The sequence below is a fragment of the Globicephala melas genome, chromosome 1, assembly GCF_963455315.2.
Source record: "Globicephala melas chromosome 1, mGloMel1.2, whole genome shotgun sequence".
NCBI lineage: Eukaryota > Metazoa > Chordata > Mammalia > Artiodactyla > Delphinidae > Globicephala > Globicephala melas.
The window spans coordinates 99,891,035-99,911,552 of record NC_083314.1 but is presented as its reverse complement, the minus strand read 5'-3'; the positions used below and the strand labels follow the sequence as shown (position 1 = coordinate 99,911,552).

Genomic DNA, 20,518 nt, shown 5'->3' with positions numbered 1-20,518 from the left:
TTGAAGTAGTTATTTGTCAAATAATAAAGTTTAAAATCTCAAGTATCTACAGGTAAATGTGTATTTTACTGGACATATATAACTATTCATGTGCTCATTCATGTCCTCGCTTGCCATTAAACTTTGGTCAACCATCTGTTTTTCTGTAATAGCGACCAATGCCCCTTTGAGGAAAACAAGTCAGTAGTGATATGTGTGTCTGCCTTCAGCATGGGATTGTGTTCTCTACCTTGATTACCACAACAGAAAAGCACATCGCGTGGCAGTGAAGTAGGCATGGCTGTGACATGACTCAGGAGTCAGCTTCCCAGAGTCAGAAGAAAACAAAAGAAATACAATCTCAGAAGAAATACTTCTTGACTTCTGGGGAAATCAATCTTCCTGAGGAGGACAACTACATGAATGACTATGAACCTCCAAGAGACTTTTAAATTCAATTCCAATTTTAGTTGTACATTCCAGCAAATACTGACACAGTATAAACATCAACAGCAATTTATTTATATGTCAAGAGTGGGAAAAAATGTTTTTGAAAACTACTTACCACAGTCGGTAGATGCAAACGCTGACATGCCCAAAGTTAGTGCATCAGCTAGGAGTGGATTGCTGGGAGAATTGTTTTCAGTGTGACTCCGAATGATTAAAATCCTCAGTCAGACTGTAACCAAGTGAAATGTAATGTCAGCCTAGTTCTAATTTTAGTTCATGGTCAAAGCTGAGAATAGCAAAAATCACATGGAGCTTCTGCACAAAGGATCAGCTGATAAAGTATGTGAGTGCATTCCGTACACTGCAAAATGCTGCACTGCAGGTATTATAAAACCATTAGGCGTAACTATTTCTAAGCTCCTGAAAAATAATTCCTATTGAAAGTCCTTCCACTTTTCATGATTTATACCTTTTGAGTATTTAATAGAATTTAATGAATCTGTTCCAAGCAAAGAAATTGAGAAATACACAGATGTATGGCATAACAAAAACCCTACCTAGGAAGCCATAGATATTTAAATATGTAAAGTTTCAACTGCTTCAGAAAAAAAGAAAAATGAAGGTGTGGAGAATTTCAGGTAACAGATGAGCCCCAAGCTTCTGCTGCACCCAAGTTTCAGATTTAGTTATCTCTTAATTCTCATCTCTTCAGACTTCAAAAATAGGAGTTAATTCCAAGTTCTTTAAAAATACATGTATTTATTTTTTGAGTTGGTAATATATGAACATGGAACAAAATTCAAAAGATGATGAACACTTCTCACCTCCAGCCATTAAGTTCTCTTCTCTGAAGGCAACCACAATTGACAGTTACTTGTGCGCCCTTCCAATGATGGTCTGTGAATTTACAAGCATGAATATGTCTATATTCTTTAAAAGCGCACACACATGCTGGTATGCACACACACACACATGGTGGCATACTATATACATTGTTCTATACCATGTTTTCTTACTCAGAATATCTTGAAAATTGTTTTACGTTAGCATATTTAGAGTTACATCCTTCTTTTTAATGCCTACATAGCATTTTGGTGTGTAGGTTGGTCATCATTTGTTTAGTCACTTGGACACTTCCAACAACCTCAGTACTTTTAAATGCCTGATTATTCCATAGAAATTCTCTAATGCTTCTATAGTGAATAGGCTCAGAGAGGTTGCTCAAGATTACAGAAAGAGTAAAGAAGATCACAGAACCTAAGCTCTAGTCTCCCAGTCCAGAGAGTTTGCACCATCCCCCATGTGGCTGCCTTGAATATGTTCATAAGTCAACACTGAAGTTCAGGGAGGAGTTCTGTTTCCATTTAAAAGACGACTAGGGCTTCCCTCGTGGTGCAGTGGTTGAGAGTCCACCTGCCGATGCAGGGGACACGGGTTCGTGCCCTGGTCCGCGAAGATCCCACATGCCTCAGAATGGCTGGGCCCGTGAGCCGTGGCCGCTGAGCCTGCGCGTCTGGAGCCTGTGCTCCACAACAGGAAAGGCCACAACAGTGAAAGGCCTGTGTACCGCAAAAAAAAAAAAAAAACCAACCAAACAAACAAAAGACTAAATTGTCCCTGTGGAAACAATTTAGATTTATTTCTGCCTTTGGCATTGTCTACAATTAAATTTTAATTTGACAATGTTTATAGAAAACCCATAAATTTCTAAGCTTTTCTCTCCTTCTCTTATCTAGCCTCTTATTTTCCATACTCAGATCTAAGAGTCAACACTGCCAGAAGGGAGACCAGTTGAGAAGTTGTTAAAGTGATCTACACTAGAGAAATGGCAGGGAGAGTGGGGAAAAGTGAACAGATTTATGAGCTATTTATGAAGGAGATTACAGTTTTAGTGATTTGAGGACAACAGGGGATTAGAGAGAAAGAAGAGATAAGGTGTGTATAGTGAATATCTGTCATTCATGGCTGCCCCAAATCTTGCGAACACCTTCTCCATAGTTTGATAACCCCCTCATTGTGAATCCCACTTTACCAAGATAGAATTAAGGGAAAAAATCCCAGTCTCCCTTGCTACTGGATTAGGGAATGTGACTGAGGTTCTGCTAATCATATACTTTGATTTTAGACGCAAAGAGTGTGAGGAAAGAGGCTGGGTGACTGCAGTCCATTTTTGCTGGTATGCGTACAGCAGACAATATATTCAGGGGTCAGTTTTGGCAGCAAGAGTTTCCTGACCACAGTAGACACAGCTAGCTCTGGAGACAGCCTCAGCAGCACCCTTACTAGGCCAGTTCTGTATTGTAGCTCCAGGAGTTCTTTTGTGAACTAATATCCCATCCTTAAACTTGCTAGGGAGAATTCTGTTATCTGCATCTGAGAAAATGACACAACTATTTTAACGGTTTCGTGTTATGTTTCCAAAAATATTCTTACATTGCTATTTCTTCATATACCAATTTCAGAATCACCTATTGACTTTGTACCATGAAAGATGAAAATTCTGTGGTCTCAAACCACCCACTCATTATCCTGTATCTCTCCTCCTGTCCTCACAATCTAGTTCTACCACAATTTTTGTTAAATCAGTATTCATTATTATTATGAAAATATTATTCATAGATGAACTAAATAGTGGATATGATTACATTCCTTTGCTTTGGAACTTTGTTTTTTCTGGAGTTAAGTGTACTTTTTAAACTTGCTTAATTTTCTGTGTACCTATTACTATATCTTTATATACTTGAATATCCCAGCTCCCACTTGTACCTTGGACAAGTTATTTAATTTCTCTGTGCCTCAGTTCTTTATTGGTAAAATGCAGATAAAAATTAGGGCTTCTCATGGGCTTTTGTGAGTATTAAGTGAGTTAACATATGAAAGAGCTTGGACAATGCCTGAACGTAAAAAGTACTCAGTGAGGGTTTGTTATTATTTCCACCCTCCAGTAGTGGAGCCAGGAGAAGGGAGGAGCTGGGTGTGGATTTGAATGCCATATGATCATAAGAAGATTGGCTAAGTCTAAAGGCATTTTCTTCTGTGACTGAGACGAAATTAAGGAGAAGAAAGCTTTACAGTGAAGGGGAGATAAACGAGCTCATCTTAAGTGGCTTCACTCTTCACACAAAGTATCTCATTGTACATTGTTGCACACATTGGTTTATCCTTTCCTGTCATTGTGTGTTTCCAGCTGCTTGGTGCCCAGGTTTGCATTCTGAGGTCCCTCAGGAATATATTTCATTGGAATCTATGGCCCTGACTGCATTCAATTGCAATGCTTGTGTTTAGAAAAAGAAAACAAATCTAGAAGAGGGCCAAGTGGGATGGCCAGGTGAGAGAGGGAATAAAAAGCACATTAAAAATATAACGTCATCCGAAAGAACTCAAAGCAGGACTCGAAGAGATATTTGTACACACCATGTTCATCACAGCAATATTCACAATATCCAAGAAGTGGAAGCAACACATGTATCCACTGACAGATGACTGGATAAAGAAATTGTGGTGTACACCTACAATGGAATATCACATGCTACAACATGGATGAAACTTGAGAACATTATGCTAAATGAAAAATTTTAAAAAGTCACGAAAGAACAAATTATATATCATTCTACTCACATGAAGTACCTAGAGTAGTCAAAGTCACAAAAACAGAAAGTAGAAAGGTGGTTAATAAAATGAGGAAATGTTCATGATACCAGTTACAAGAAAGAAAACGTTACAGACCTTTTGTTCTATTCAGGTATTCACTTGATTGGATGAGTCCTACCCACATGAAGGGGTGAAATCTGCTTTACTCTGTCTACCTATTCAAATGTTAATATCATCCAGAAACACCGTCACAGACATACCCAGAATAATGTGTGACAAATGTCTGGGCATTCTGAGGCCCAGCCAAGTTGACACATAAATTAGCCATCACAGTAGGCATCCCTATTGTACGCACAAAAAATCCAAGGTTTAGAGAGAGTAAGGGACTTGTCAAAGACACAGCTGGAAAATAGCTGAGCTAAATTCCAACTCAAAGGGATCTAGCCCCCGAATCTTGATCATTGGGCTATTCTGCTTCCTCTTAAAAACAAGGTTATGGAAGTTACACAGAACTATATGTGTAGATGGACACAATATCAAAGCAATTCTTTTTATGACTGCTTAATTTGTCTATTGAGAGGCAGTGAATGAAGATGGGAGAACACATGTAAAAGTAACAGGGGGCTGAGAATAGTTCATGCTACCTCGTTCTATTTCCTTTTCACCCTATTCCACCATAACCTGTGTTAATAAATGCAGAAATTTAGAGAAAGATTGTAACGTTTTTAAACACATAACACCAAGTAAAGCAGTTATTACCTTGTTTTTTTTAAATTGATTTTATGAACCTAGAGCGTCTTCTTTTACAAAGTATAATAAAACAATAGGATTAATAGCTGTTTAGTCAAACTTCTTCCCACAAATTCTGACAAGACTACAGTACTATAAGTAATCATATCAAGCATACAAGCCTCTATTTTGTGTGTGACCCATTCATTCAAATAAGAACAGGAGAAAATAATGGAACACAGGGGAAAATGGAAAATAAGAGTGTATTACCTTGGGATTTTTATTTTTATTATTAATTTATTAATTAATTTTTGGCCACGTTGGGTCTTCGTTGCTGTGTGCGGGCTTTCTCTAGTTGTGGCGAGCAGGGGCTACTCTTGGTTGCGGTGCACGGGCTTCTCATTGCGGTGGCTTCTTTTGTTGCCGAGCACAGGCTCTAGGCGTGCGGGCTTCAGTAGTTGTGGCACCGGGCGTAGTTGCTCCACAGCATGTGGGACCTTCCTGGACCAGGGCTCAAACCCGTTTCCCCTGCATTGGCAGGCGGATTCTTAATCACTGCACCACCAGGGAAGTCCCTACCTTGGGATTTTGATATGTAATGCTCTTTTTATGACTCCCTAGAGTCCTTTAATAAAACAAGTAAACTATTAGCAATTTGTCAGAATGCAAGGCTTTGAAACAGAAACACCATATAACTCTGGAGAACAAAGAAAAATAAATATATGAGACTTACCCTCATTTATCAGATCAATAATTTTTCAATGTTAAAAATTCTATCTTGCAAAGATAGAATTTGAAGGCTCTATAACTGCACTTCAAATATTTGAAAGACAAACAAGAATACTTTAAAAACTGATTTGTTCAGCTCTAGAACTTTCTGGAACACTGATATTCTTTAATGTGGAAATGTTCCAGTAAAAAAGGTTGGATGAATGTATGTGTGTGTGTGTGTGTGTGTGTGTGTGTGTGTGTGTTTGTGTACCCAAAGTCCTAAATAACAGATCACATACCTGCCCAATATTAGGGAGTTAGCTCTTCTCCATATTTTGATACTTATATTAGAAAGTTATAGCTACATACTAACTTGTTCCACTTTGTCTGACAAAACAGCTATTTCCTCCTGAGATGGTAGGAAATACCATTAGGCACCAAATGTCTTTCCCCTGGAGCTCCGGCTCTCAGATTCTAGCCAGTCTCAAATGACTTCTGCCACATTACTCCATAGAGTTGCAATGTTTTAATAACTTTAATAGTGAAGTTACTAAAATGGCTGAGAAGAGTATTTCATTTTAAGTGTTAATTATTCCCTTTTCCCTATTATTAAGTAAGTGTTTTGTAACAAAAAGTTTATGTATTTCACCAGGCATGTACTTAAAATGTACTTCTGACCTTGAGACTTTTGTGCTGGTTGTCATTTTTGATAGATAAACACACACACACACACACACACACACACACATCATTTCCCTAAACCAATCAACGGTGGAGACACAAGAAAATATTACATGAAAACCATTTATTCTACAGCCTACCGGGGATGGGCCAAAAATTAGAAGGTCATGGAAATGATTTAATCTTCATCTGTGAAAAGTATGCTGTGAATCCAGGTAACAAATATGTCATTTAGCCAACAAAATACAAGTGAACAAAACATAATTTCTCTTATAAATGAAGTGGTTGCCATATTTTTTCCCTTAAACTGTCTTTCTTATGTAAAGATAATTCTCACATGAAATATAGAACCTAGGCAATAGTACTCAATATTATGTAACTTCCTTGGGCAATTTAAACCTAAAATCAGATGAACACAAAATAAAAGCCATTATAATCTTGCTTTGAAAGAAAAGAAAATAGAAAAAAAGATACCCCTTCCAAATATTGACACAAAAATTGCACTGGCTTCCTATATGTTGAATATTTTTACCTCATAAAAAATTGAAAAGATATGCTCCTTCTGCTTTTATTTTTATGCAATGCTTTTTAGTTCTATGGAAATAAAAGTTACACTAAATTTTAAACTTTTCACTGGATAATTTTGTATGAATTACATAATCCTTTGTTTCCAGGATATTGACCCAACTTTTGAGATATTGTATACATTTCAAAGGGGAACTACAAAAATTATTTTTTCATATGTCCACAAATACCATGCAGAACCTTTAATAGCTAATAAAGATAGAAACTATGAGGATTTTTATTGTATTTAGAAAGTATTATAAACTGAAAAGGAACATCTTATGGAAAAAAATGCTATTTTATTGAAACTGGAACGCACTGCATTTATATATCAATATTTTTAATATTCACAAACTTATTTGGGAAACTAGGGCAATAAATGACAGTGGTCGTTTAAAAAATTATGCCATGTCTCTGACAATTTGTCCTGCTCTGTCCAAGCGACACTTGAACCAACGGGGCCCTTCTAATCTTGTGCCAGAAACACAATAAGACTAAGGCCAGGTTCTGGTGCAGTTTGTGAGCCTTTGGCTTGCAGAGTTGTTAGTCTGATGGCTTAGCCTGTGGATTCCTCTCCGTCACATTTGAATATCTAATGTTTCAAATTGTTATAGTCATGTTCAGATTTATATTCATGTCTGCAGTTTCCAATTACTTACTTAGACCTGCCATCAACTTAGTTAACTTGCCTTGGTTACTGCACTCTGAACTCTGGCTGCATTTTTCAAGGAAATTAAACTGCTAAGTTTTTCCAGATAATTGCACTCTGTACAGGCTTTATAACTTTTTTTTTTTTTTTACTTTCCTTTTCACCATATTTTTAGAACGACCTACCACATACTTAGAAGCTTCTTGCAGCAAACTGGAAGTTAAATAGTTTACTGCAAGTTTAACCCAGTCTGATGGCTTCCCTGGGAAGGCGGGTGGTGGGGGGGGCAGTGTGCTGCCCCTGAGAGGAGGCTGCCACCCGCTCAGCTGAGAAGGTGAGCCCACCTTTAACTGTCCTGACTTCCCCTGTGTCTAACCTAAATTCTTGATCTCCCACCTGTTCTCATTTCTTCCGTCCTCTTAGTAAGACCCACAACAGCTGTTCTCCATGCTGGGCGTTGTAACATTCCACATGGTAAAAGCCTGATATAGATGGCTTCTTCCTAACAGAACTGCCATTTTTCTTGTCATGCTTCGGTTGTTTTTGTGGCTCCCCTCTGGACCGTCTCCAAATTCTTCTGCTCGGTTTTAGCAAGCTGGCCTAGAGTTCCCTCACAGGGCTCTGACTCGCATATGAATTAGCTTGTGGTCAGAGCCCTTCTGCTCAGTACCGGGACTGCCTCCTCCTAATGAATTTATTTCCTTTTAATTCTAAGCTTGCAAACATCAAGGATTCATGATACCTTCAGTGTTCGCCTAAATGCGAATGTGTTCTGTCACGCTGAAAAGCCTGTAGTTATTTTGATGGGGTAACAATGGTAACATGACCCATCTGTGGTTTGGCATAAATAGTTCAGAGTTGACCTGGTCTGTCTGATGAGATGTCACTGAAACGTGTGGTGACCTTGAGTTGCTAAAGAGTGAAAATGAGCTTAGGAGAGAAGTGGATCCAGAGAGAACTATTTAGGAAACATTTGGGAGAGAGATGTGGCCAGACTTTTGCCAAGCGCACAGGTGAGTAGTAGGGAAGGGAAGCCAAACTGCAAGGAGTTCAAGACCACCCATTCAATTCTAATTGAACCCAAGTTAGGCAAAGGCAGGAAGGAGCAGGACGGAAGCTTGTCCATTCAGTGTCAGGCAGAGGTAACAATGTGAAAAATGAGTGTTTTGAGTCTTCTTTTAGGCAGAGGGAAATTAGCCATTAAAGAGGTAGGGAGGTTGTTTTTTTTTTTTGCGGTACGCGGGCCTCTCACTGCTGTGGTCTCTCCCGTTGCGGAGCACAGGCTCCGGGAGCACAGGCTCAGCAGCCATGGCTCACGGGCCCAGCCGCTCCGCGGCACGTGGGATCTTCCCGGACCGGGGCACGAACCCGTGTCCCCTGCATTGGCAGGCGGACTCTCAACCACTGTGCCACCAGGGAAGCCCGGTAGGGAGGTGTTTTTGTTCGTTTGTTTTTGTTTTGGTGGTGGGGGGGGATTATTTTAAAAATAAGAACAGTTTTCTCTCTCTGTTTATTTTATTAGTTAGGGCAGCACTGTACGGCAGAATTTTCTGTGATGATGGATATATTCTATATCTGCTATGTCCAATATGGTAGCCATTAGCCACATGTGGCTATTTAAATTTAAATTTATTAAAATTAAAATCAGTTTCTCAGTTACACAAGCCACATTTCAAGTGTGCAATAGCCACAATAATTAAAACTTAAATTTAAATAGTCACATTCGGCTAGTAGGTATTGCACTGGACAGCTTGGAGTTAGGGCATTATTTTGCGATTAGTCTCCAGATAGTGTCTTAAAACAACAAAAGTTTATTTTTCACCTGCATTACATTCAAACCAATCAGTGCTAGTATATGGGGGATGGGGGCTTTGCTGGTGCCCCCACTGTGTGTAGCTGCCATCTTCACCATGCAGGTTTCTCCGCAGTGGAGAGAAAGGAGAGTGTGGAGGAGTTCTTGGGAGGTTTAATGGGCCACATCTGGAAATGGCCTACATCACCTCTACCCATATTCTAATGGCTAGAAATAGATCACACGGCCCTACCTAACTGCAGGCTAAGCTGTACATATTTAACTGTGTGCCCAGAAGGAAAATGTAATGGCTCTATGGACATTCAACATTAAACTTCCACATTTATCAACAATAAATTTTTTTAAATTTAAAGTGTTCTGAGTCTCTAATGACTTAGCTATGAAGAACTGGAAATTAATCTTAACTAGTGTGCCAAGGGAATCTTAACTAGCTTAATTGAGGAATGATTGGGAGAGCAGAGGATCAAAAGGGAGCAAGGCCAGGTTTCCCCTGCCCACTTGGGCCCCCGGGAGCCTGCTGAGATTCCCGGGCCTGAACCTCTGCCCACCGAGGCCCCCTCCAGCCAGCAGGTCCTGAGGGAGTGGGAGGGAGGGAAGGGGGAGCAAAAGTAAAGGCTGGACCCCGGGGACCGGCACCCCTGAGGGGCAGCTGGGAGAGGGGAGGAGTTCCTACACCCAACGGGACGCACCCACAGTTAGGGGTCCAGCAGGGACGGGGGAGACCCTGGGGGAGACAGTGGGGGAGGGGCACGAAGGAACGGAAGGGAATGTGGCCAGTGCTTTCCCCGTCCACTTAGGCACCAGGGAGCCTGTTGGACTCCTGGACCTAATCCTCTAACCTCGGAGCCTCCCTCCTGCGGTGCAGAGCCCAAGCCCTGCTCCTACACCCTCACCCAGGGCCCTACCTCTGAGACGCTCTCCAACACGCTGGGCCTGAACCCCACCCACACACCCTCAGGGCCCTACCTGCAAACTCGGGAACTCCACGCTCCACAGGCCTCCCTTTCCACGCGCTGCCTCTCCCCTTCTGTGCAGGTCCTAAGCAGAGGCCCCGCCACACTCTTGAACGCGGCCCAGCCTAGGCTCCGCCCCCAGGGCCTTTCCCTGCTGCGTGGATCCTGAGCCTATGCCCCGCCCCATGCTCAAACATCACACCCCCACCAGCCTAGGTCCCACCCCACCCTAAACCCTGGCCCTACCTAAGTTCTACCCCCGCCTAAACTCCGCCCCCATAGCCAAGGCTTTTTCTTTCTTTTTTCTGCTGCGGTTTTGTTTTACCTTGTTGCAGTTGTTTCCATTATATTTTTATTTTTCCTAATATATTTTTTGTCTTTCTAATTTTATTTTGTTTTTTATTCTTTGATATCATACTGCTCCTTTTTTTCTTTCTTTCTTCTTTTTTTAACCATGCCACGAAACTTGCGGGATCTTGGTTCCCAGGCCAGAGGTCGGGCCCAAGCTCCTGTGGTGGGAGCTCTGAGTCCAAACTGCTGGACTAACAGAGAACCTCAGACCCCAGGGAATATCAATCGGAGTGAGGCCTCTGGGAGGTCCTCATGTCAGCACCAAGACCCAGCTCTACCCAACTGCCTGCAAAGTCCAGTGCGGGACGTCTCAGGCCAAACAACCAGTAAGACAGGAATACAGTACAACCCATCAAAAAAAAAAAAAAAAAAAGACAAAAAAATTTGTTATGGACGAGGGAGCAAGGTAAAACCTACAAGACCAGGTGAATGAAGACGAAATGGGCAACCTGCCTGAAAAAGAATTCAGAGAAATGATAGTAAAGATTATCCTTGGTCTTGGAGGGACAATGGAGAAAATACAAGCAACATTTAACAAGGATCTAGAGGAACTGAGAAGCAAACAAACTGATGAACAACACAATTACTGAAATTAAAATTGCTGTAGAGGGAATCAATGACAGAATAGCTGAGGCAGAAGACCGGATGAGTGAGCTGGAGGATAAAATGGTGGAAATAACTGCCAGGGAGCAGAATAAAGAAGGAAGAGTGAAAAGGGTTGAGGACAGTCTCAGAGACCTCTGGGACAACATTAAACGCACCAACATTCGAATTATAGGGGTCCCAGAGGAAGAAGAGAGGAAGAAAGGGTCTGAGAAAATATTTGAAGAGATTGGAGTCGAAAACTTCCCTAACATGGGAAAGGAGATGGTTGGTCAAGTCCAGGAAGCGCAGAGAGTACCATACAGGATAAACCCAGGGAGAAACATGAGAGACACATATTTATCAAACTGTCAAAAATTAAATACAAAGAAAGAATATTGAAAGCAGCAACGGAAGGGCACCAGGTAACGTTCACGAGAATCCCCATAAGTTTAAAAGCTGATTTTTTGGCAGAAACTCTGCAGGCCAGAAGGGAGTGGCAGGTCATATTTAAAGTGTTGTGGGGGGGGGGGGGACCTACAACCAGGATTGCTCTACCCAGCAAGGAACTCATTCAGATTCAACGGAGAAATTAAAACCTTTACAGATAAGCAAAAGTTAAGAGGGTTCAGCACTACCAAACCAGCTTTACAAAAAATGCTGGGGGAGCTTCTCTAGGCAGGAAACACAAGAGAAGGAAAAGACCTACAATAACAAACCCAAAACAATTAGGAAAATGGTAATAGGAACATACATATCAATGATTACCTTAAATGTAGAAGGATTAGGTGCTCCACCAAGGGACATAGACTGGCTGGGTGGATGCAAAAATAAGATCCATACATACGCTGTCTACAAGAGACCCACTTCACACCTGGGGACACATTCCAACTGAGAGTGAGGGGATGGAAAAAGATATTCCATGCAAGTGGAATTCAAAAGAAAGTTGGAGGGCTTCCCTGGTGGCACAGTTGTTGAGAGTCCGCCTGCCGATGCAGGGGACACGGGTTCGTGCCCCGGTCCGGGAAGATTCCCACATGCCGCAGAGCGGCTAGGCCTGTGAGCCATGGCCACTGAGCCTGCATGTCCAGAGCCTGTGCTCCACAACAGGAGAGGCCACAACAGAGAGAGGCCCGCATACCGCAAAAAAACAAAAACAAAAACAACAACAAAAAAAGAAAGTTGGAGTAGCAATTCTCATATCAGACAGAATAGACTTTAAAATAGGGACCATTACAAGAGATGAGGAAGGACACTATACGGTGATCGGGGGATCAATCCAAGAAGAAGATATAATAATTGTAGATGTTTGTTCACCCAACATAGGAGCACCTCAATGCACGGGGTGGATGCTAACAGCCAGAGAAGGGGAAATCGACAGTAACACAATAATAGTAGGGGACTGGGCTTCCTTGGTGGTGCAGTGGTTGAGAGTCCGCCTGCAGATGCAGGGGACACGGGTTCGGACCCTGGTCCGGGAAGATCCTACATGCCACGGAGCAACTAAGCCCGTGCGCCACAACTACTGAGCCTGTGCTCCAGAGCCCGCGAGCCACAACTACTGAAGCCCACACGCCTAAAGCCTGTGCTCCGCCACAAGAGAAGCCACCGCAATGAGAAGCCCAAGCACCACAACGAAGAGTAGCCCCCGCTCTCCACAACCAGAGAAAGCCCGTGCACAGCAACGAAGACCCAATACAGCTAAAAAATAAAAAAACAAAGACCCCCCCCAAAACCCCAACTCCATAGAGCTTTAAAAAAAAAAAGGGACTTCCCTGGTGGCGCAGTGGTTGAGAGTCCGCCTGCCGATGCAGGGGACACGGGTTCTTGCCCCGGTTCGGGAAGATCCCACATGCCGCGGAGCGGCTGGGCCCGTGAGCCATGGCCACTGAGCCTGTGCAGCCAGAGCCTGTGCTCCACAACAGGAGAGGCCACAACAGTGAGAGGACCACATACCAAAAAAAACCAGAAAACAAAAAACATAAAAGGATGTGTGGGACCATGTTCCAATAAAACTTTATTTATAAAAAAATTATGTAAAGGTAGCTATAAACAACAACACAACAATGATAGTTATACTGTTCAAATGTGGTGAATATGACTATGGACACAGTTGCTTTCTGAAATTCTTTCTGAAAGTGGCAGGGCATAAATCAATAAATCAGTAAGTCAATAAATTAAGTAGTTTCTACTTTTTTGGCATAGTAAATGCAACTGTAATGTGGGTATTGTTTTCCCATATAAATAACATTGGAGAATTTGGCTGTGTTATTTCCTGCTTGGCCTCAGATAAGTCATTGCTTTGCTTAATCACATGGTGTAGTGGCATAAATGAATCATTTGTAAACATTTTAAAAAGCAAAATAATGATCCAAGTTCTATAAAATCTAAAATGAGCTTGAAAGCACTAAACATTCTGATTAACTGAGGAATTACAATGAACTATGAAATATACACAACACATAGAAAATGTAACTGTCTTTTGTTCAAAATTTAAAACAAATGTCTTACCAATTATAAGGAGGTTTGAACAGATTCCTTTTCCTCTAGATACTTTTCCTTGTAGCAAGCATAGCCATTCAGAGTCATTCCATAGATACAAGAGCGGCCTCATGGCCATGGTTGCTTCACATTATACTTTTCTGGGTCATTGGCAATGCTTCAATGCTACATGAGGACTTCATTAAAAAAGGTAATCAGATCCAGGGCATAGATTTCTTTTGAAGTCAACCAGCACATACTGAGTACTAGTCAGTTGAGCTGGGGCTACTGAGCGGGTTCACAGGCCAGCAGTGAAGACATACTCATCCAGCTACATCACTGCATGAGTCCTGTTGGAGGTGTGGACAAAGAAGGAGAGAGAGAGGAAAAATAAATATTGATTCAAACGTAGGGAGGCACAGTCAGAGGAGGTCTAAAAAAGGAAGTGACTTTTGTTCTGGATTTTCTTCTGGTGGAGAACAGAGTGGAGAAACAAGCCCAGCAAAGGCATGGAAACATGAAATACACTGCATGTTGTTTTCAGGGAACGGGGACTAATTCATTGCGATGGAAGCTTAGGACAATAAAGGGCATAAGAGGATCTTCTAAAACCCAAATTCTGTGCTTACCTCTTTCTAGTTTTTGAGTGCTTGTACCTGGGGAAGATAAGGAACTGTCTGCAAGGACTGAGACCCCAATCCTTTCCTCTGGAAGCCTCAGGATTTTCCTTTGATCATCTCTCGAAGCACGTGATATCGTCTTCATGCTTTGCTACAGGCCACCAGGAACAACTGGGAAGTCACTGCAGGCAGCTTCAGGTTTCACTCTCATGCCTAAAGGAAGCATCCTGTACTCTGAGAATCCCCAATGGCCAGCTCTTCTACAGTTTGGTTCTGGTGTGTAAAGTCTGGCTCAGTAAAGAGAACAGGAGGATGTTGGTAGATCCGGTTCTGAGGTGAACTGACATCATGCTTCTCTCATAAACTACTGCTGCAGAGAATTCATACCACCAAAACTCCTTCCTTTCGGTGCCTGGAGAACACAGGGCCTTCAGGGAGTATTTCAAACTGCTAAGACCCCTAAGACAAACAAAAACTCTCTTTCTTTTAGCTCAATAATACCAGTTCCTCAAACAGCATAAAATCATGGACAATCCTGGCATTTGGAACACGAAGTGAGGTATAGTAGTTTAGCTTTGTATACTTCTTTAGCGTATGTTAATCCACACGCATCTAAGTACTTAAACTCTGTTTCTTCAAATGGGGCTAATCATTGCACCTACCTCACAGTGTTTCTGGAGAGACGAAACGAATTAATATACGTAAAGCATTAGCGGTGCCTGACACTATTATAATTATTGTCTCAAATTTTACTCAATTTTTCCCTCTCTACCACTATTTCATGAGCATAGAGGCTAGATGACTCATTAATTAGAAGCTCTTTTATGTGCACTCTGAAAATATTATGCTCAGATGGTACAGCCCTTGCATATTGCTCCCTAAGTGTCTGGGCTCACGTAGGTCCCCTATGTTGCTTGCCTCATGAAAAGCAACACCAAAACCATAACCTGAAGAGCTTGAATGGCCTGTGTCTGTGTGACCTAAGGACAGAGTCTATCTTATTATTAGGTGTACAGTTTGTGAGGCAGGATTGATGAGGCAGGCCTAGTGTGTAAAGGAGACACAGTGATCTAACCTCAGTGAGAAAAGACAGTTTATAGGGAAGGAGCAAAACCACCATGAAGAACTGACTGGAGATACAACTCAACTCTAGAAGCACTGCTCTCCTCCAAGTTACTGGCACAGACCCACTTCCGGTGAAGGCTTTAGTCACCAGCCAGAGTTCTCGCTGTGAGGTCAGAAACTTCATCTATCTTCTTCATCTGTATCCACAGTGTATATCCCAGGGCCTGGCACTGAATACATATATTCAGTAATAAATATGTGCAGAATGAACTAGTTAATCAGTTACAGGGTGAATGTTAAATAAGTCTGAAGACTTCAAGGAAAGGTTTGTACTTCGGGGCTGTAGGGTAGTGCTGAGTGAGTTCCATCATCTTTCTCAAACCGTAGTTTACTTAGAAGTCAGCAAAGAAATCCATCAAGTGATCTTTGGGACCCACTTTGGAAAGCCATGGGAAATGCCGAAACAGGCCTGTGGGCTCTCTTTTCCCTACGTAACCACTCCTTGGAATGTTTCAAGATTTGGTACATTTTGATCTCTAAAATGGAAATTAATACCAATCTGGCTTCTGTCCTTCAAACTTCCTTCCCTATTGTGCTTCCTTTTCAAAATCAGAGGAACACCCTACATAATGAATAGAACCTTGATTTTCTTGTTGGGCGCTCCCAACGATAATTTGGGGCCAATAACTTTGGCTTCTGCCCCATGGACATATAGTACCTTCCAACCTCCAGACATACTAGTGACGGACTTGAATTTTCTGGCTTCTTCCCTTTAGTTTCCACCTTTAGGAATATGGCTAAGGCCTTGCTCTAAACAATTCCCGCCCTATGATGTGTGGAGCCCTGTGGATCAGCTACTAGGGCTGTGCTCCTGGCCCCCTCATCCCTCCCAATGGATCCTCTTATCTTAAAGGTCCAACACACAATGGGAAGCAAATCCTTTGCTGAATCCTCAAAGGATGAGAAAAAAGAGAAGGTGGTAATGGCAGGGATTTGGGATACAACAGATAGCTCAAGAGTTTATTCTGAGCCAATGATGTTGGACTTTTAGGGGAACATATTACATACTTATTTCAAAGCTCTTGTTCTCCTAGATTTCACATTTCTTTTTTTTTTTTTTTTTTTTTTGTGGTACACGGGCCTCTCACTGTTGTGGCCTCTCCCGTTGTGGAGCACAGGCTCCGGTCGCGCAGGCTCAGTGGCCATGGCTCACGGGCCCAGCCGCTCCGTGGCATGTGGGATCTTCCCGGATGGGGGCACGAACCCGCGTCCCCTGCATTGGCAGGCGGACTCTCAACCACTACGCCACCAGGGAAGCCCTCACATTTCTTAAGTGAAGGGGACATTTTTACTGATCATGTCATTCTTCACTTAAAATTCTGTAAATGCCATCAACAGGGAATTGGTTAAATTATGGTACATCCTCTCCTCATCTTCCCAGACAGGATCAGTAACTTCTATTAGATGCTCTTATAGCACCCTGTTTTCTCCTACTTAGAAGTTAATTATATTCTTATTTTTATGATTTTGAAATATCTGTCTCGCTCCCTAGACTGTAAGCCCAATGAAGGCAGGAACCATGAGGATGGGCATTGTGTACCCACTGCTTAGCACCACACTTAGTATACAGTAGATGTTTGCATTTAATAAATGCAAACAATAGAATATTATGCAGCCATTTAAAAGTATCATAATGTGGAACTGTTTATTGACTCATAATGTTAAATTTAAAAAATCAAACTATAAAATAGTAGATACAGCACAACCTTATTTTCATAAAAAGAATAGCTATGTATACAGATACCTTGATCAAAATGTTAATAGTGGTAGGATTATGGTTGATTTTATTTTCTTTGCAACTCTTCATATTATCTGAATTTAAAAAATAACATTCAGTAGATCCATTATATTCTGAATTATACATCATTTCCATTTTGAAAAAAATCAAGTAGACATTAAAACAACTTTTTCTGTCACAAAACTTCACTTGAACATACAGTATTCAATTAGACAATATTAGAAACAACATGAATTTCTGATTCAAGTGGGCCTCTAACAAAATGATCATGACCTTTATTTCTGTGCAAAATTTATTATTTTATTTTAATGTCCATAATTACCCATTAGTCTTCTCTCTCCCCTTATTCATATTCCTTCTCAGGATATGAAGAATAGAATAGACCCTAACTTATTAATCTATCCTATTTTTTTAGCTGAAGACCAAGAAAGTAAAAAAAAAAAGTTAAAAGGCAATGGACTTCTGAATGTAACACAATGTCAGTGGTTGCTACATTTAAAGTACCTTCCTTACATTGAAGCAAGGTTGTAAAGGTGAAGTTTTTCTCAATAAAACACTAAACCATTACCAAATTCTAAAAGTATATCCACTTTAAACAAATACTTTTAGTGGCCTTACTGGCTATAAAACTATAATTGGGCATTTTTAAGATTAGCTTATAATTTTCCCTTTTAAAAGATATTAATTTATACAAATAAGATATTTACAGATGATAATCTCTACAGAGCAACACACTCCAGGATATCTTAAAAGGTAAATACAATTGCACTTATTTTATACAATAATTTGCATTCTTGTGGGGAAATAGAAAATACTTCTGCATATAAATTCCTTTTCCCAACTAAGTATAATTGAAAAGTTTCATTAAGAATTAGTTTAGAGACTTCACTGATGGTCCAGTGGCAAAGAATCTGCTTTACAATGCAGGGGATGTGAGTTCAATCCCTGGCCAGGGAACTAAGATTCCACATGCCCAGGGCAACTAAGCCTGTGAGCCACAACTACTGAGCTCACGTACCTCAGCTAGAGCCCGTGCGCCGCAAACTACAGAGCCCGCATGCCCTGGGGCCCGCACGCCACAACTAGAGAGAGAAAACCCACACGCCACAACTAGAGAGAAGCCCGCATGCCACAATGAAGATCCCGTGCCGCAACAAAAGATCCCGCATGCCTCAACGAGTATCCCACATGCCGCAGCTAAGACCCGATGCAGCCAAAAGTAATAAATAAAATAAAATTTTAAAAGTTTATTAAAAAAAAGTTAGTTTAAAATAAAAAAAGAAAGAAAAAAATAGGGCAAATACTGTATATGGCAGTCTGTCTTTCAGTAATATTCATTTTGTTGTTCCTGCCAGTTTCAATCCATTGACACAAAGACCTCAGCACTATATTAAGAAGGCGTACTATGACCTATAAAATGTGACAGCCCAGGAGAACTATTATACCATTATTCCTTTCCAGTAAAATCTCTAACAGAATAGTGATACATATTGTGTCTCAGAACTGTAATCATACATTACAAATCATCTACAATACAAACTGCAATGAGGAACGTGTGCTGCACAGCTGGGCTCTGCATTTTCTTTTGAAGTTCAGAAAGTTCAAGGATGTCTTATCAATCTTCATTTCAGATCTAGTAGCATAAAAGCTGGGTTTTCTAAGTAGGATTTCCACAAATTGGAGAAGTGTGACATTGTAGCACCATCAATAATTCTGTGATCAGCTGACCAGCTCACATTCATTATCTGGGCCTTATATACTTCCCCTTTCTCGTTAAATCGGGGAAGGGCCTACAAATAAGGAAAAGGACAGAGTCAGCCTTCACTTGCTCAAAGCAAGCTCTCGTAAAAACAATGGTGAAAGATTAGGCAAATCTCCCTCCCTATAATAGAGAAGAAATGGGCATCCCAAATGACTTTTGATAATGCTAACTACTACTCTTCCCATCTTTGTGAGTGTGTGCTTCAAGCTTTCAGAGTTTCTCCAAAGTATTTCCTGTCGTCTGTATAATTTCCGTATGTACAGTAAACTTCGTTTCAGATTTCAATTATTTAACAGCTATTTATTGAGCACCTACCATGTACCAGGTACTCTGCTAGACTCTGGGGATAAAGCAATGAACAAAACAAATAACAATCCTTGCCCTCTTGGAGCTAACATTTTAATGGGGAGAGACAGACGATTAAGATAAATAAGTAAAATATATATAGTGTGTTAGATAGTGAAAAGTGCAAATGAAAAAATAAAGCACTTTGGAATGGAGATAGAGATTATACGCAGGAGGTGGAAATAGGGGAGAGGTTGCATTTTCTTTTTTAACAGGTGGGCAGGGAAAGCCTCACCAAGAAGGTGTCCTCACTGAAGGCAGTGAGGAAGCAAGCCATATGGACACCTGGAGAAAGACGGGGGGAAGCATGGCTGGAGTGTTGGAGGACCAGCAAAGTTGGCAGGGAGGCTGCATTGGAGGCGCCGGGGTGAGAGGTGGGAGATGATACAGAAGGAGCAGGCTGAAGAGGGGCATGTTGCTAAGACAACAGTTATGCTTCCCAGTCTGCCTCTGACTTTTCCAAAAACAGATTTAAGAAAAAGCGAATTCATTGCAGGTTAGTTTTTTTTTAAATATATCAAAAGTGAATATATATCAAAAATATATTATCTTTTTATAATGATATAAAAAGATATACAAAATGCAAGCTCCACCTCTTATCGTTAGGTTCAGTAGACATAAAATCACTCTGTCAAAGGGCAACGAAGGTTTCTGAGCCCTACTCTCCCCTTCTGTAGTTCTCCCCTCAGAGCCCGGATACAGCAGTCACAGCCTGATGTGGGTCCCAGTCGCACTGAGTGGCACCAGTGTAGAGCCATGGTAGGCCGCTGCAGCTAGTTTGCCTTTGATTTGGAGTGAGGTGAGAAGCTATTGGAGGTTTCTGAACAGAATGGCCAGTCACTGAAAGGAGAAGACTTCAGGTGAGAGGGTGTGGTGGTGAGGGAAGGGGCAGGAAATTGGAGATGCCTAGTTAGACTTCTGAGTAGGAAATAAGAGTTTGGAGTTCAAAGGAGAGGTCTAGTCTGGTCTGGAGATATAAACTTGGGAGCCATCAGCATATAAATGGTATTTAAAGCCATGAGACTGGATCAGATAAAGAAAAGGGCAGAACTGAGCCCTGGGGTCCTCCAATGTTTAGAGATGGGGAGATGAGGAGGTACAGGCAAAGGAGACTCAGAGGGAACAGGCACTAGGTAGGGGGGAAGCAGACTAGCGAGGTTTTCTGCAAGTCGCAGTGAAGAAGGTTTTCCAAAGAGGCAGTATTGATCAACTCAAGCGCAGCTAATAGGTCAAGAAAGATAAGGAATGAGAATGGAGGAATGTGGAGGTTTTAGTGACTTAAGACTATTTAGTGACAGTGTAAAATTTACGGTGAAAACAAAAGATAGCAAAGGAGAGATGACCCAAAGGGAGAAAGGAATGAAATACTGTCCCTACCCAACAAGGATTAACTA

General features: G+C 41.3%; 2 protein-coding genes across 4 annotated transcripts in view; both read right to left on the bottom strand.

The window, feature by feature from the left end:
* Window positions 1-13,656, bottom strand: part of LRRC39 (leucine rich repeat containing 39) — a 33,086-nt gene extending 19,430 nt beyond the window's left edge. The window contains exons 1-2 of the mRNA XM_060302268.1: window positions 13,565-13,656; window positions 545-1,326 (exon numbers count right to left, since the gene is read on the bottom strand). The gene's annotated coding sequence lies outside the window, so the exon portion shown is untranslated. The remainder of the gene's footprint in view (window positions 1-544; window positions 1,327-13,564) is intronic.
* A 789-nt stretch (window positions 13,657-14,445) lies between these two features.
* Window positions 14,446-20,518, bottom strand: part of DBT (dihydrolipoamide branched chain transacylase E2) — a 46,410-nt gene continuing 40,337 nt past the window's right edge. For 2 of the 3 annotated variants that reach the window (XM_030868806.2, XM_060302228.1), the window contains one exon: window positions 16,911-18,807. In XM_030868806.2, coding sequence (XP_030724666.1) covers window positions 18,640-18,807 — 168 coding nt within the window. In that variant the 3' untranslated portion in view covers window positions 16,911-18,639. Of the gene's footprint in view, window positions 14,567-16,910; window positions 18,808-20,518 lie in introns of those variants that run through there. The other variant, XM_060302223.1, reaches the window with a different exon arrangement.